The following is a 16,865-nucleotide window of genomic DNA, read 5'->3' on the forward strand; positions in this document are numbered from 1 at the left end:
ACTAGGATTTGAACCCAGGTCAACCTGACTCCAGAGTTCGGTTCTTCAAATGGCTGTCCCACCTGTTCTCCACTGCAGTCCTAAGACGGAGGCAGGGCTGGGGTTACCACTTCTACTTTAAAGGATGGAAACACAGACTCTCCGAGAGACTTGGGGCTTGCACAGAATACAGAGGACACATAGTAGGTGCGCGGCCCCAGGCGCCCCTGCCTTCCTGGGGAGGGCTCTTCCCATCCCAGGAATCTGCTTCTTCCTCTTCGGCTTCACTCACACACCCGCAAAACCTCAAGGCTGAAGGCAACCGCGGAGGTCCACTTTCTCCGCCGGGCCGTGTTACAGGCTGGGAAAACGGGGCACAGCTCTCCTTCGGCGGCGCGGCACAGCCTCCAGGTGCCGGCGGAGAGCGGGAGCGCCGCGCCGCGGGCGGCCGGAGGGCACCCCCTCCCGGTCCCGCCGGGGCCAGGTGTTCAGCCTCCGCCAGGGCCGCGGCGCCTCGGCGGCAAGCGCCTCAGGTCCCCGGGAGGCCGCCCCTGCTCGGGGCCCCGGGCATCCTGGGACGCGAGCGGCACAACTTCGCCCTCGGCCTCTGCGAGCCGGCAGCCTCTTACCTCTCCGGGGGCTCTCCGGGGGCGCTCGCCCGCAGCAGTCCGGGCCGAGGGAGCCGGAGCCGGAGCCGCGCCGCAGCCGAGCCACGAGGACTGCGGCGCGCGGCCAGGGGCGGGAGGACGCGCCGCGAGCCCCGCCCGGGGGCGGACACCTGCGGGGCTCCTGCGGGCGGGCGCCGTCACGTGACGCGCGGGGCGGGGGATGCCGGGAGCCCGGCGGGCGGGCGGCGGGGGTCAAGCTCCCAGACCCCCGCCGAGGAGCAGGGCCACGACTCCCTGCAGGGAGGGGTCGGGGAGGGGAGCCAGAGGGACGCTTCGGATGCTGCCGAGTGGAGCTTGTGGAAGGACGATTACGGCTCCTGCTGCATGGCCCCAGAAGGGCAGAAATAGAATCAGTGGGCGGAAATTGCAGGGAGGTGTGCTGGGGTCAATACAAGGAAGAGTCTTCCAATCACCAGTTATCTGTCAGGGTGATACGCTGCTCCAGGAGGTGGTGAGCGACTTGTGGGTGTGTACGCAGGAGCACGTTCAACGAACTGACCACTGGCTAGGGGCCAGACAATATATATATTAAATTACTGTATGTATAGTGTTGAACACAATGCCAGGCACACAGCAAATGTTGCATTGGTGTTAGTGGTTGCTGCCGGTGTTAGGGATACAGAGATGAACAAAACTTACATGGTTCCCGTCCTCCTAAAGTTAATTCTTGAGTGGATAAGGTAGACATTAATCACATCATTTAAATAAACGTATTTAAAATTATGGTAAGTTCACTGAAGGAACCCCGATTTTAAATTATGGGGCAAGGTGAAGGTGGTTGGGGAAGATTTCTCAGAGGAAGGTAAGGGGTTAGCCAGATGGAGGAGAGGCAGGGAAAGCCTGAGTGAAGGCTTTTGGGTGGGATGGGGGAGGCAAGGCAGGGCAAAGGAAAGAAGGTTGCTCTTTACGTAAATGGAAGATGTCCAGATTGTTAAGAGAGAACAGTGTAAGTGAAGTTAGGTAGGTAGGTGCCAGATCATGTAGCACTTACTAGGCCATGATAAGGATTTTACATTTTTATGTAAAAGGAAGCCATTGATGTGGTGGAGGGTATGAATGGTTTCCTACCTTTATAAGAAAAACAAAAAACTATGCCAGCTACTATGTGGAGAATAGACAAAAGTAAGACTGGAAGCAGGAAAATTGGTTAAGACTTGGACTGGGGTAATGGTAATGAAGACAGAGCGAAATAGATTTGAGATACTTTTTTTGAGGTAGAGTCAAACCGGTTTGATGTGGGTCATTACAGGGATTCCTCATTTAGCTTAGTTCACTGACTGGGCGCATGGAGGTGCTATTCATTGAACTGGTTAACTACTGTACGAGGAAGATATTTACAAGTGGGAGATCAAAAAATCAATTTAGGACTTGTTAAATTTAAGATGCCAGGTCACCCAAATGAAGTGATCAGAACGACAGCTGGATCTAGACCCCTGGATTTTAATTACTTTTAACACAGGGCTTGAACTGACAACCCTGAGATCAAGACCTGAGCTGATATCAAGAGTCAAATGCTTGATGAACTGAGCCACCCAGGTGCCCCGTAGACCCTTAGATTTTATAGAAGAGAATGTCAGCTACAGAAATTTAACTTGAGAATGCTGTGAAAAATTAGTTTTTGCAATGGATTGAGGTTTGTAATAGCTGACTGTTGTGGTCCCATTGACCTCTGTTCTGGTTCTATAGAATGTATTCTATAAAAATGTATTCCATCTGTTATCACCACATGATGAATTTGGCATTACAGATTCTGGATGAGGTCCAAGTTACCATGCAGCTGCTTTCCTTTATAAATTGAAACAAAACAAAGCAAAAAACACCCTAAGCCTAAAGCCAACAATTTCTTTTGAGCAAAGACACAAAGCTGTATACACAGTAGCCAGATATAGTAGAAAGACTGCTCTGACTTAGGTCAGATCAGAATAGGGGTGGTTCACACTACAATGAGCTTGATGATTTATCTTATTGATGACTGGCAAAACTATGACATGTTTAATCCTTTGAAAAGTGTCCTATTGTATGAAACTGGCAGTCTAGATATATGTCAATAAGCAATCAAAAGCCTGACTTTCTGGATTTGTGCCAGCCAACATTGTTTTGGTGTTTCTATAGAACAGCTAAGCCCTTCAAGAGTGCAACAGCAGCTCTCCACAAGAGCATGCTGTCTGCCTTTTTGTGCAAGCCTCACTCGCTCCATGGAAAATGTGATTTTATGGAGCTCTCCCTTCTTTCTGCTTGTATCTTTCATGCATGCCTCTATTCTACCACTTGCTGTCTACTGACTTCTCCATTAGGTGAGAACTTGCTCATCTTTGCAGCCTAGCATAGTTGGTATTTACTATAAAATGGATATGTAAACATATGCCATCTCCTTGGCCATGTAATCTTTATTTACCTTGCTTTACAGAAAATTAAGGCTGTGATTTGTCCAGGGTCAACATAGTAGATGTTATTCTTTTTGGCTGTCCAGTTGTCTGAACTCCCTTCCTATATTTGGGAATTCCCCATCTTTGAGCTTGTTGGGAATCAGAGCAGGGAATTCCCCATCTTTGAGCTTGTTGGGAATCAGAGCAGATCTTTCACTTTAAAAGCTGAGATCCAGATATTTTCTCTGCTTCTCCACATGACCCTGACAGTACAAATTATCCCCTGGACTCTGAATTGGGAGCCAGAGACAGCAAAGTGGAGACCTGGCATAATTCTCTTTGGTGACCGTGGCAAACACAGCAAGGTGAAGTTCTTGTGAAGCAACACTTCTTGTGAAGTTCAGTGAGCAACACTGGCTGTCAGGATAGTGCAGCCATAGGGTTCTGGGCCTGTGGCTTTGGTTAATGGTGGCATCTAATCCTTGGCAGAGACGGGATCTTCACTGCACAAGGTTGTGTGGAAGGACCAAGTAACAAAGGGTGATGTTCTAATTGCCTAGTCTGAGCCCTATTCTCCAGGCCTCCTGGTGATGCTAAATGATCTTTAATGGTTTCAATGAATTACTTTTCTCTTTAAATCTACCCAAACTAGAATTGGGTGTTTCAAGCAAAAAAAAATCTGACTCATAGTCACATAATTAAGAGTAGAACTGAAACTATAACCAAAGACTTTTAACTACTAATCTAGTGTTCCTTCCTAACATAAATCTTTACTCTCCAACAACACATTTTTTTACATTACACATTGATATCTCTGAATCACCCTTTGTTCACCAAACCTATCCTTTTAATGCCAGCTGATTATTCCAAACGACTGTATGGTGAAGCAGCTGCCAGTGCAAGTTTGAGATGCAGCAGTATCATTGTCAGTACAGCTGCTTATGTAATACTAACTTTTTTGTCCTTTATAGACATAAGTGAAAAATTAATATACAAATGTGGCTGAGAAAAAGATGAAAATTATCAGATGTGCTTAAAGTACATCTTAAGCCTTAGTAGAATGTTTACTGCCTTAAAGATAGGTGTTTTGTGAAGGATATAGTTTGAGAACGTTTCACAAAACATTTCATCGGGTAGTGTTTAAAAGAGTGATTTTGTAATTTTTTTACATCTCGTAACAAGTCTATTCAACTTTTATATATATGATTTCTATGTGTTTGTGAACTTGTACAGAAGTAGACAAGTGGCACCACATACACATCTGTAATACTGAGTTCACACAAGTAGCCAATAAGTCACAACCATTCAGTCTCCTATGTGAAGTCCATAATGAAAGGTAGGGAAAAGACCAGGTGCTTTATTTGTAATTTCCTACTGTAGCCTTTGAGAAAGTAAGTTTCTGGTGGTTATTCCTGTGTAATTTTCAACTGCAGTATATACATTAGCCAGCAGATGTCAGGATGCAATCTCTTTCTTAAGACTAAAGAATGAGAATAAAATAAACAGGAGTTTCTGAAAGGACTGAAGGTTTTCTTGCTCTTCTGTGCTCAAAACACACTGGTTCACACTGGCCTTTCTTCCTTAAACACACATGCTTTAACACTCTTTCAAAAGTCTCCCCATTCTTTAATCTGGTCAATTACTATTCATCTATAATCTTAATTGGTGTATCACTTCCTCAGGGAGCTTTCCCTACTTCCTCCCCAACCCAACAGGTCAGGGCTTCCCTATTTCAAGTTCTCACAACTACCTGCGCCATCACCCCCACAAAATTTTATAGAGTATTAGGTAATGTCTGCCTTTCCTGCTAGCTTGTAAGCCTCTTAAAGACAGGTACCATGACTGAATTCAATTCAGTCTCAGCTACCAGTGCCTGCTCCTCTGTAGCCACTGAATAAATATCTGTGAATGTGCATACCTCCACCAAACAGAATCGGAATTATTTTTCTGAAGCCTATACAACAGGTGTTGTCCAGAAAGTCAGTTTTTCCACCTTCAATATAGCACTCATTTATTCAGCCCCTTCTTTGTAAAGATACTATGTGGGGCAGAAAAACGTGTGAGACAGCACTTGTATTCAAATAGTCTTTCAGTAACAGAGAAAAAGACAATGATAGTAACCTTTTTCCCATAATAGCAATCCCTGTTTTAGAGTATCCATATTCAGATTCTTACTCGTTTCCAGCAAAGAGCCTATATCCAACCTGGCCCACATTGGTTACAGCAGCTGTTAGGGAGTTCAAGAAGGAATCTTTCTTAGCTTCCATACCTTCATCCTAATCTGTCTGCTGGGACAATTCTATGACAATACACTTTTAGTTAGTTTTTTTTTTTTAAAGATTTTATCTAAAAAAAAAAAAAAATTTATCTATTCATTCATGAGAGACAGAGAGAGGGGCAGAGAGGGAAGTGGGCTCCTCGCAGGGAGCCCAATGGACTCGATCCCAGATTCCGGGATCACGCCCTGAGCTGAAGGCAGATGCCCAACCGCTGAGCCACCCAGGTGTCCCACTTTTAGTTCTTAAGAACAGCACTCAAACTCCCACTGTTAGGTCTTCTCAAGGTTAAATACCCTTATTTCTTTGAATCTTCATAGCAGGCTTTCCAGTCACCTCTAGTACTCTAACTACCAAACTACTCTGACAAGTTGGCTACTCCTGAAGTCTGTCAGGAGATCTTAATATTGTCATTTTACAAACGCAATCTAAAATTGCTTTCATTTTTAGTTGTGACTCTTATTCCTAAATCAGCCCAGAATTTCATTAATTGGAAGGGGCCTTAAGGTTAACTCATTTAGTGGTTACCCAAAGCAGATCTTGGACGAATTAAAACACCTGGATGCTTTTCAAAAAGATGCCTGGGCTCCATCCAGAGCAATTTTAATTTAGAATTTTTTGTTTAAAAGCTTCCCATGTGATTTGGTATGTAGCTTGTTTTGGAAAGCACCTCTGTGCACAATGCCTGACACTGCCTTATATACCATACTCATTACCAGTGTTCTTTTCCGTTATACTTGAAGCTCTCCTGTGGCAAGGAGCCAAGAGGTACCTGTGTATGAAAATCCTTCCAAACGTTAAGTATGCATTCTTTGATACCCAGGTATCTGACAACCAGCAGCCATTTACTCTTATTAAAGTTGTATGTGAACAGAACATCAGTTCCTCATAAACATGAAGACACATTTATCTTAGAGTACTTTTCTACCAATAAACAGATATTAAAAATATGCTATTTTACCATCTTTTTAGACATGAATCAGGAAGAAGGAACTAAGTGATGTTTTGAGTCTGTTATCTAGCACAAGTTCAGTAGAGTGCTTGCTAACAAAAGTGAAGGTTAAGGGGATCCCTGGATGGCTCAGTGGTTTGGCGCCTGCCTTTGGCCCAGGGCGTGACCCTGGAGACCAGGGATCGAGTCCCACATTGGGCTCCCTGCGTGGAGCTTGCTTCACCCTCTGCCTGTGTCTCTGCCTCTCGGTCTCTGTTTCTCATGAATAAATAAATAAAATCTTTAAAAAAAAAAAAAGTGAAGGTTAAAGAGGAAAAAAATGTTAAACTAAATGCCTTTTCCCTCAACACTTTAATAGCAATCAGTTTCACTAAGCTAGTAACAATATTTTATTAAGAATAATTTTTTAGACTTAGTAGGCTTAAGATCTTATTTGTACTTTTACTTTCATGTTCAATAAAGATTCTTTGTCATTTGCTTCAGACCAATGAAAAGAATAATTATGAAATTGAGTATTTATAAAATTTTTGCTGATGTAAATATATATTAAGCCTATTAAATTTTACTCAGAAGTACACTGAAGTTATATAAAAGCTGCATTGTACTAATACTATGATGAGCAATTCATTTGATCATTTCCTATATTTCCTTGTTTTCTTATCTACCACATTCCTAAAAACTTTTTCTTTGCAATATTTTTATTATTTTAAATTATCTATGTATTGCTTTCTATCCCATCGGCTCAAATAATCAGGCAATGCAATTTGAATTTTGGGAAGAAAAGCATCTTATAAACTCCCATTGCTGTATCACATCCAGCAGTAGTCTCCATGATGTTTCCGCACTGTCCCATAAAAATTAGTCTTCAGTCTCCTGGTATCATGAACATATTTGCACTTAGCGATTTTCTTTCCTCCTAAATGAACATATAAATTGGGGAAGAGTAAGTTGTGGTAGTAGGGCCGGATGTGGTCTTTGTCAGAACCCTCCCCTCCAATACATACTTAGCTGTAAAACCAACAAACTCAAATATACCATCTCCTGTGCTAACAACCTGAAAAGCCACACAACATTGGTGACGTTTCTTTCTTTTAGAACACAAAATGAATGGATTCTATTTCAGAGAAGAGGAACTTTTATCTACATGGAAAGTGAAGGAAAGATATTTCAGGCATAAAGAGGTCTTCAGGGCTGCTGCTCCACTGTTCCCACTCTTGCAGTTGACCTCAGCAGCACTGACCCCTCTATTTTCTTCTGCCCATCAGCTCCTTCCTTTTCTTCCTGATCCAGCTTAGATGGCTTGTGCATTATTTCAATCACTCCCTCACCCTGTCATTTCACCTCAGCCATGTGGCAAGCCCCAGCTCTGGATGAACCCAACTCTCTACGTTCTCTGAGCCTGCCTTTGGACAGCAAAGCAGTGCTAGAGAAAAAGGCCACATCGAGGCACTGCAAATTCATAATCCCCCATCTTAACTGGGGTACCAATCTCATCTGACAAGCTTAGCTTTCTCTAGTTAACTTATTCTCATACTTCTCATAACTAATTTAAAAACGTCTTCATTCTAATTCTATTTAATGAATACTCCATACCTATAAGGTGCCAGGATGCCTTCTAGGTACTAAGATACTACAGTGAACATAACAGACAAAATCCCTACCCTCATAAAGCATATACTAAATGAAGGGAGATAGATAACAAAAGAAATTGCGTAAGTATACAACTTGCTGGATTTTCACAAGTTGAAACATCCCATAACTTATAAAACAGTGGGAAAGGTCTCACTGAAAAAAATGCCATTAAGCAGAGACCTGAAGGAGTGAGACATTTAAAAATCTAAGGGAAGAACATTCCAGACAGAGGAAACAGCCAATGCAAAGGACCTGAGGCACCATGTCTAGTTTGTTTGAGGAAGCTAGGAGGCCTGTGTAGCTGGAATGCTGTGAAGAAGGCAAGGGTCATAAAAGAGGAGATCAGAGATGTAATGGGGAGCAGACTGTACAGGACCTTGTAGGCAATTGGAGGCACTGTGGCTTTTACTGAGCAAGATAGGGAGGTTTTGGAGAATTTTAAGCAGGAGATTCAATAAATAGAAGAGATCTGAGGACTAAAGGCTGGGGTACTGCAAGTTTCATGTTAGAAATAAGGAGGAACCCACAAAAGAACCTGAAGAAGAGTGGGTAAGTGGAATAGAAAGGGTGGAAAGAATTAGGAGATTAGTGTTATGGAAGGTCTGCAAGGTGGTTACAATAATCAAATAGTGTGTCCAGTGCAGCAGACAGTGTGAGACAGGTCAGTGTTAACCTTGACAAGATCAGTTTCAGAGGATCACTGGGGATATAAGCCTAACTGGAGTGGGCTCAACAGACCACCAGAGAAAGGAAATGAAAATAAACCACTTCGGGATCCCTGGATGGCTCAGATGGCTCAGCGGTTGAGCATCTGCCTTCGGCTCAGGGCATGATCCTGGAGTCCCGGGATCGAGTCCCACGTCAGGCTCCCTGTATGGAAGCCTGCTTCTCCCTCTGCCTATCTCAGTGCCGTCTCTCTGTGTGTGTCTCATGAATAAATAAATAAATAAAATCTTAAAAGGAAAAAAAAAAACCAATTCACTGAGGCATTGAACTATGAAAGAGAACAGAGAAATGGCAAGCTAGATGTGGAGGGGTGAGGATTCAAGAGGACTATGGTGGATGTTGTGGTGAATGACCCAGATCTCAACCTTAGGACCAAGGCACTCATTCCCCCAGCAGCTAAGAGTTTTGGCTGCTGACAGCTCAAAGCTGCACTGGTTTACATATTGTCTATGGCTGCTTTCACACTGCAAGAAGAGTTGACAGGGCACAGAGCTCACAAAGTCTAAAGTATTTATCATTTGACCCTTACCAGAAGGTTAAAATGTCTAGCTGATTTCCTTTCTTTACCATCTACTATATCTATCTGGTGCCTGCCTGATCTTAGAGGTAAACAGATATGCTTAGCTCAAGCAAAGGAGGGGGAAGAAAGTTCACACTCCTACACTTGTTCTTCCTTCCAAATCTAGGCCCATGTTTGCCCACCTGTAACCTATGGAACACAGTGTTATTGAAATGGTAACTTACTTATGGAAGAACTTCAAAAAGCAATGATAAGGAGTTTAATAATGAAACTCAGTGGTAGTAGGAAGAACACTAACCTGATTGAGGAGCAAAATTCTAAGATTGTATCCCTCTATAAAATCTGTGGAATAATATTTTCTCCCAATTATCCACATTTCTTTTTATGCTCCATTTTAAGTTTACAAAACTCCAATCTGCTATGGTTCTTTCCTATTTCACATTACACCTTCAAACCAAATGTATGCACATGGCCAATTGTTTTCTGATGTACCATGTTCAAACTGTTTATTAAGTATTAGACACCCCACAACCCTGTGGAGTTTATGACCTGAATTTTTAAAAAGTCAGTGATAAAAAAAAACACACCATCACATTTCCCTTACCCTAGCCTGAACATCTGCTGGAAACCAGGGTAACAATCACACATCCCAAGAAAAGCACTTAAGGACAGGATACAATAAGCAAGCATTAAAAGCCCCTCAACCTTGGGACAGCTGTTATTAGCCACCAAATCTTCCAGAGTCTCAAACTCCTCATCTGCAAAATTAACAATGTTATTAGATAATGAATTTAAGTAATGTTGAAGTTTGCATATAATTAGAATTAAGCATGCTATCTCACAACATCTGAAAATATGAATGAAACCTACTAATGCAGTGATTGCTAGCACAAATCACTTCTAATCACCTTATACCATTAACACTAACCATTAACAACAAATAGCATTTGGCAAATGTTAGGCACTGTGCTAATGGCTCCACTTGCATTCTCTTACTTTATCCTTACATACTCTGAAGTAGATAGATATTCCCACTATGCTAATTTTATAGGTGAAGAAAATGAGATATAGAGGTTCAGTTGCTAAAAGTCATTCATCTCCCAAGTGTTGGAATCAGGAAACAAAATCAAGTCTGCTTGTCTTTAGGGCCAGTGACTGTGACCATGGTGCTATTTACCGCACCTCCTTAGGTCAGGAATGGATCTAAATTACCAACATGAAACACAGCATCACAGGGTAAAAACATATGCTATTTGGGTAAAGATGGTAGATCGAGCATAAATCTACTTCCACTCCCTCCTGAAATTCCATTAAATGACAGTAAAGATTTTCATTTTAAGGCATAAACCTAAAATAATTGAAAAAGAAGAGAGGAGACAATAGTAAAATGTTAGAAGTTGGAAACAGACAAGTAGCAAATAACATGGTAGCCCCAAGAAAACTAAAACAAACAACCCAATTTACATCCCAGAATCCCTAAAAGGTTCAGGAACCAAGATCTTCATCTACCTTTGGAAGTAGGAGTGAAGGAGTAGACACTAAAATAAGGATTGGTTGAAGATCTAAGTATTTGGAATGCTCTCTGCAATTCTACATAACATTAAGCAGCTTCTTGCTCAGCTCCCTTTCATAAGTAGTTTATTTTCTGAAAAGGGTAAAATAGAGGGTTCTCTGGATTATGGGATGCCAGGCAGGGATGGGCAGAAGTACTATACTCAATGCAGACTCAAATGCATACTAGACAGGAGATAAAGAAAACAAGATACAGAAACAAGAGATCCAACATGGGAGAAGAGGAAAGGAATTCTCAGGATTGCAGTGAAGGGAGTTCCCAGAATACAGCCCTTTACCAGGCACAGGAGACTACAGTCCAGACTGGGACAGGTCAGAAAGCCCTAGGAAAGACTTACTTGACAAGATCAAACAGAGTATCTAGTGAAACTGAACACTGGGATCAATTTAGATACTTGACAAAAAGTCTAGTTGATTTACTGGTAAGTTCATAGAAAATGAAGCCTAGGAAAACAAAAAGACGTATAGGAAAAGAAAACAAACAGCATTTAGAGTTCTTATGAAATTAATTCAAACAAAAGCACACTAGGTACATTGGAAGGAAGAAGAAATGAGGAGAGGTAAGAGCGATGGAGTTAAGGAGAGGAAAGAGACCTAATTCTTCCATACATGGAGAAGGCAAGGTCTAAAGAGAAAATTCAAAAAATAACAATATAATCATGCTGTTTAGAGACATGAAGGTAAATACCAAAGCAATTAGCTAAAAAAGAGGTAACTGTAGTTGCCTCTGGGAAGAAGGTTAAGGACTGTCCCCTTCCTCCAATAAACTTAGAGAACTATCTGATGTAAAATACAGCATTTTTTCCTTTGGTGGTACTATAGATTCCCAGCATCAAGCAGTAATGTTGCCTTTCATACATAAAGATTGCTCAACAATAAAATAATGTCACTTTATCAGCATCAGCAAATCCTTCAGTCCAAAACAAGAGGAACTCAGTTTAATGTAGTTTGTAATAATTACAACATCAAAGAGGTCTGCAGCAAAAAGTAGGTTAAGAGAAATAAAATCCCAATTTTTTTCTTAGTTGATACTTTAATTAAAAATATAGACCAATGGTCCTGTGCTCAAGTGTTGTTGTGGCTGTGTGCTGGCTTTTGTAAAATATAACTAATCATAAGGAACAATTCAGCATATGTACTCCAGAAAGAAGTAAAAATGTAAACAGAAATTAGCAAGACAGTGCTATTGTAGACAGAATTCCCTTATAATTAATACTTGTTAGAAAATAGAGTTTGACATTACTTACAATTATATCAACATTCACAGAAGCTGAACATCACAGGCATATGGGTGTACTATCACCACAAGATGTCTTTACTTCCCAAGTATTTTTAAACTTTAGCTATGAAGGTCAGTTACCAGAGCCACACTTGTTCTTAACAAGTAGAATTTTTATGTCCATTCATCAAAGAGTCTCTTACATCTTTCTGGGCCTATTCATTTGCAGATCGAGTAGAAATTGTAACTGGGTTCCTCATATCTCGCATTCACATGTGATGCCCATCTTCATATGCTGTCCAATTTCTTTAGGATAAAAGGTGCTGAAAGAAAAATAAACCCAGAATTTCAGATCTATTAGCCCAAAAGTTACATTACAGAATTTATAAGACTGGAGGGGAAATCTTAGAGATTTAGTTTACTACATTTTTAAAAACAACTCCAAATAATGGCCAAACCTGAGACTGCAAACCTAGTAAAAGAGACTCACTATCTTTCCAATGTCATGAAGCTCTGACTATATTCTAAGGTCCACTTTTACGCTATATAAAATCTTTTCTCCAGGTAGTTCTCTTACGACCATAAAGAACAAATTCAATCCTCCTTTAAAGGACACTCTTTTTACTTTGGGTGATTTAACCGTTAAAGGAATAAAACACTAGAAAAAACAAATTGCCATTTTTCACCTTTATAAACCTATCTGAAGGGTGCTGGGTAGCTCTGTTGGTAAAGGTCTGACTCTTGATTTCAGCTCAGGTCATGATCTCAGGGTCTGAGACTGAGCCCGGCACCAGGGGTCCCTGCTCAGCACAGAGTCTGCTTGGGATTCTCTCTCTCCATCTCCCTCTGTTCCCCTCTCCCAAATAAATAAAGCCATATAACACTTATGTAATCCAAATCATTTATGATACAATCTTACTTCAGTTCTTATAGGGTTTGGTATGAAGGTGCAAAGAGAAAGGGCTAGAAAACAAAAATGTTGTTAGAGGGATCTAAATCTAAAGAAGTGTTATGACTGTCCTATATTAAAAGTGCTCTGGCCGAAATAAAAAGCACACAAAAAGATGTTTAACATCACCAATCACTAGGACAATGCAAATTAAAACTACAATGAGATACCACTTAACACCCATTAGGATGGCTACTATCAAACTGTTGGCAAGGATGTGGAAAAATGGGAACCCTTGTGCACTGTTTGTGGGAATGTAAAATAGTACAGCTGCTATGGATCACAGTATGGTGGGTCCTCAGAAAATTAAAAAGAGATATCTGTATATCCATGTTATAGCAGAATTACTCACAGTAGCTAAAATGTAGAAGCAATCTGAATCCAAGACGGATGAATGGATAGCAAACTGTGGTATATGATAAAATATGATTCAGCCTTAAAAAGGAAGGAGATTCGGACATATGCTATCACATGGATGAACCTTAGGACTCTGCAAAGTCAAATAAGCCAGTTACAAAAAGACAAATATTGTATGATTCCACTTATATGAGAGCCTTAAGAGATGTCAAAATCACAGAGAGAGTTTTGGTTTTACAAGATAAAGAGTTCTGGAGATGGTGGTGATGGTTGTATAACATTATGAATGTTTTTGATACCACTAAACTGTACACTTAAAAATAAATTTTATATATATTTTACCACAATTTAAAAAATTAGAAACTAGAAGGGGCCATGACCAAAAAAGTGGCCTGAAGGATCTTCTTTCTCAATACCCATACTAAAGTAATAAAGCATATTTTTAACATTAAACTGAAGATACTGAGATCTGTTGAAAGTTGGCAAAGTCAGCAGTATGCCCAGATATTTCTAATTTTTGTCAGATTAAAAAAGTAACATTCATTAAATGAATAAACAAAATGTGGCACATCCACACAATGGAATATTACCTGGCCATAAAAATGAAGGAAATACTAATATGTGCTGTAATATGGATGAACCTTGAAAACATTATGCAAAATAAAATAAGCTAGACACAAAAGGTCACATATTCTACAATTCTATTTCTGTGAAATGTCCAGAAAAGGCAAATCCATAAAGAAAAAACAGGTTAGTGGTTGCCAAGGGAAAGGGAAGGGAGAAAATGGGGGAATGACAGCTAATGGGCATGGTATCCCCTTTAGAGGTAAAGAAAATGTTCTAAAATGGATTGTGGTGATGGTTGCACAACCCTGACTATGCTAAGAACCACTAAATTATACCCTTTGTTTTTAAAATCTTTCTTTCTTTCTTTCTTTCTTTCTTTTAAAAGGATTTTATTTATTCATGAGAGACAGAGAAAGAGAGAAAGAGAGAGAGAGAGAGAGAGAGAGAGGCAGAGACACAGAGGGAGAAGCAGGGTCCATGCAGGGAGCCTGATGTGGGACTCAATCCCGGGACTCCAGGATCATGCCCTGGGCCAAAGGCAGGCGCTAAACTGCTGAGCCACGCAGGGATCCAAAAATTTTCTCTTTTTAAATAAAATATAAAAAAACCCTAAAACTAAAAATAAATAAATAAAATATAATCAACACACAGTACCCTGTTAGTTTCAGGTGTATGTCACAGTGATTCAATTTCTTATATATTATGAAATGATCCCCACAATAAGTCTAGTTATCACATAAAGTTACTACAGTATTGTCTATGTTATCTCTATACCGTACACCAGTGACTTGTTTTTTTGTAACTTTAAGTCTATAGCTTTTAAGCTCCTTCCCCTATTTTGTCTATCTCCCACTCTACTCCCTACTGGCAATCACCAGTCTGTTGTCTGTGTTTATCAGTCTGTTTCTGAAGATTCCACATATAAGTGGAATCATATGATATTTATCTTTCTCTGACTTATTTTACACAGCATGATAGCCTATAGGTCCATCCATGTTGTTGCAAATGGGAAGATTTTTATATCTAAGTAATATTCCTCTGTATATACACACCACATCTTCTTTGTCCGTTTATGGATAGACCCTTAGGTTGAACTGCACACTTTAAATGGGTCAACTGTATACCCATTATATCTTCTTTTAGATTATATCTTCTTTTAAAAAGCGGTAAGTTGGCTCAGCAGTTTAGCGCTGCCTTCAGTCCAGGGTTTGATCCTGGAAACCCAGGATCAAGTCCCACGTCATGCTCCCTGCATGGAGCCTGCTTCTCCCTCTGCCTGTGTCTCTGCCTCTCTCTCTCTCTGTGTGTCTCTCATGAATAAATAAATAAAATATTTTATTTTTTTAAATTTTATTTACTTATGATAGTCACACACACACAGAGAGAGAGAGAGAGAGAGAGAGAGAGAGGCAGAGACATAGGCAGAGGGAGAAGCAGGCTCCATGCAACGGGAGCCCGACGTGGGATTCGATCCCGGGTCTCCAGGATCGCGCCCTGGGCCAAAGGCAGGCGCTAAACCGCTGCGCCACCCAGGGATCCCCAATATTTTAAAAAATAAAATAAAAAGTGGTAATGTGAAACAGTATTCTCTATTTTTTTTTCCTAAGAAAACTAATTCATATCAGATACAAAGGTCACTGAAAAGAAGCAAATGTTTTACTGGCAGCTAAGTCAACAAAAAAGGTAAGAAGAGAAAAATAAGTTGGGAGTTGCAAAAAAAAAAAAAAAAAAGCTGAAGATTTGGGTTTCTGTTCAGCAGGGCTCCCTCTCCTGGGGAAACAAGGTAATACCATAGTCAGTGATGGGGTACCAAGCTTCAGTGAGCTCTGGCCTAGGCCCAACAGGAGCCTTCTACAGGATGACCTCGGTATGGCCTTTATTTATTTGAATCACTTCTGCCTCTCCACCAGACATATTCGCAAAACACAACAAGGTGCAATGAAAAGAAAGGTGAAGTGAGAATTGGGGGGTGGGGTGCAAATCACTTCTGAGATTCCTATCAGCAAAGCTAGAGACGTGACCTACAGAGGTGCACCCAGCTCTAATATCTAGTGTGCCTTTAGCGCTGACATTTTGTGTTAAGACCCTCTGAAAGGTGAGTTCTCATTTGCAAGCGGGATATACAGCACCTTAAGCCTCGTCTCCCCTCAAAGCACTACTGTCAAGACCAGACAACGCAAAAATATGCTTCGGCCAAACGTAAATTCAAATAAACCTTCAGGTATTATTATTATTAACCATATAGACTCATACCCTTTCCTTCTCATTTCTTCCAAAAAAAAAAAAAAAAGGAAAGAAAAAAAAGAAAGAAAAAAAGCAATTATTTACCTCACCCTCTGTACAAATAAGCAATATTTTTTTTTGTATCTCAGAGGTCAGCACTGAAGGAAGGAAACGTGGTATTAAGAACTGTGGATTCTAGAGCAAGATCGTTCACTGGATCTCTGAGTGACCTTGAGCCAGCCATTTCTCCATTCGAGCTCCCCGTTTCTGTCGGCAAAACGGGAGCTGCTGCGAGGCGGAGGTAGTAACCCTCGAGGCTCTTTCCATTCAAACGCTCTTAAGGCAGGGCGAGGCGGGACTACCCTCGCAGCCCGAGCCGCCGCAGGCACTTCTGTACCCGGACCCCGACCCGCAGACCCCCAGCTGCGCCTGCGCCCGCTCTCCTCGACACACATGTCCTACCCTCCCCGCGACCGCTCAGCTCGCGGGCCGCCACAGAACCCCAGGACCAGAGTCGGGCGGGCCAAGTCCGCGAGCTCCCCGCGGGTCTCGCGGCCGCAGCCCGGGAAGGACACTCACTGACTCGCAGCAGGGCCACGTAGATAAGAAAGTTCCGTATGGACGAGATCACATCCTCGCGCATCTTCCGTTTCATCTCCTCCGGGTCCAGCTTCGGCGCAAGGCCCTCGATGCGGAACATCACGGCTCTGCTTCTCAGCCTTGCGGCGGCCACGCTCTACTCTCCTCAGAGGCTGCCGGGCGCCCGGAACTCGGCCCCACCCCATTTCCTGTTCCCGCCCCTCGTGTTCGCGCGCGGCGACGGGGGCCTGCGAGGGACAATCCTCTTCCTGCCTGAGAG

At 41.7% G+C, this 16,865-nt stretch overlaps 2 protein-coding genes across 8 annotated transcripts in view; both read right to left on the bottom strand.

Annotated features, from left to right (window-relative positions):
- Positions 1–12,078, bottom strand: part of FBXO10 (F-box protein 10) — a 63,388-nt gene extending 51,310 nt beyond the window's left edge. For 3 of the 7 annotated variants that reach the window (XM_072841983.1, XM_072841985.1, XM_072841990.1), the window contains exon 1: positions 11,939–12,078. The gene's annotated coding sequence lies outside the window, so the exon portion shown is untranslated. Of the gene's footprint in view, positions 1–608; positions 701–11,938 lie in introns of those variants that run through there. The other 4 variants (XM_072841989.1, XM_072841988.1, XM_072841987.1 and 1 more) reach the window with 3 other exon arrangements.
- TOMM5 (translocase of outer mitochondrial membrane 5) lies at positions 11,603–16,785 on the bottom strand. Its single transcript, XM_072842009.1, has 2 exons — positions 16,586–16,785; positions 11,603–12,233 (listed from the first exon to the last, which is right to left on the bottom strand). The coding sequence occupies exons 1-2, from the start codon at positions 16,704–16,706 to the stop codon at positions 12,199–12,201; spliced, it is 156 nt and encodes a 51-aa protein (XP_072698110.1). The 5' UTR covers positions 16,707–16,785; the 3' UTR covers positions 11,603–12,198.
- Positions 16,786–16,865: the final 80 nt, after the last annotated feature.

The sequence above is a fragment of the Canis lupus genome, chromosome 10, assembly GCF_048164855.1.
Source record: "Canis lupus baileyi chromosome 10, mCanLup2.hap1, whole genome shotgun sequence".
Lineage (NCBI taxonomy): Eukaryota > Metazoa > Chordata > Mammalia > Carnivora > Canidae > Canis > Canis lupus.

Bases quoted from the DNA above. Each gene is read 5' to 3' on its own strand.
- TOMM5 (XM_072842009.1), bottom strand. From the start codon at position 16,706: ATGTTCCGCATCGAGGGCCTTGCGCCGAAGCTGGACCCGGAGGAGATG. The intron at 12,234-16,585 runs GTGAGTGTCCTT...TTTTTCTTTCAG, and splicing joins CGTGGCCCTGCTGCGAGTCA to CACCTTTTATCCTAAAGAAA.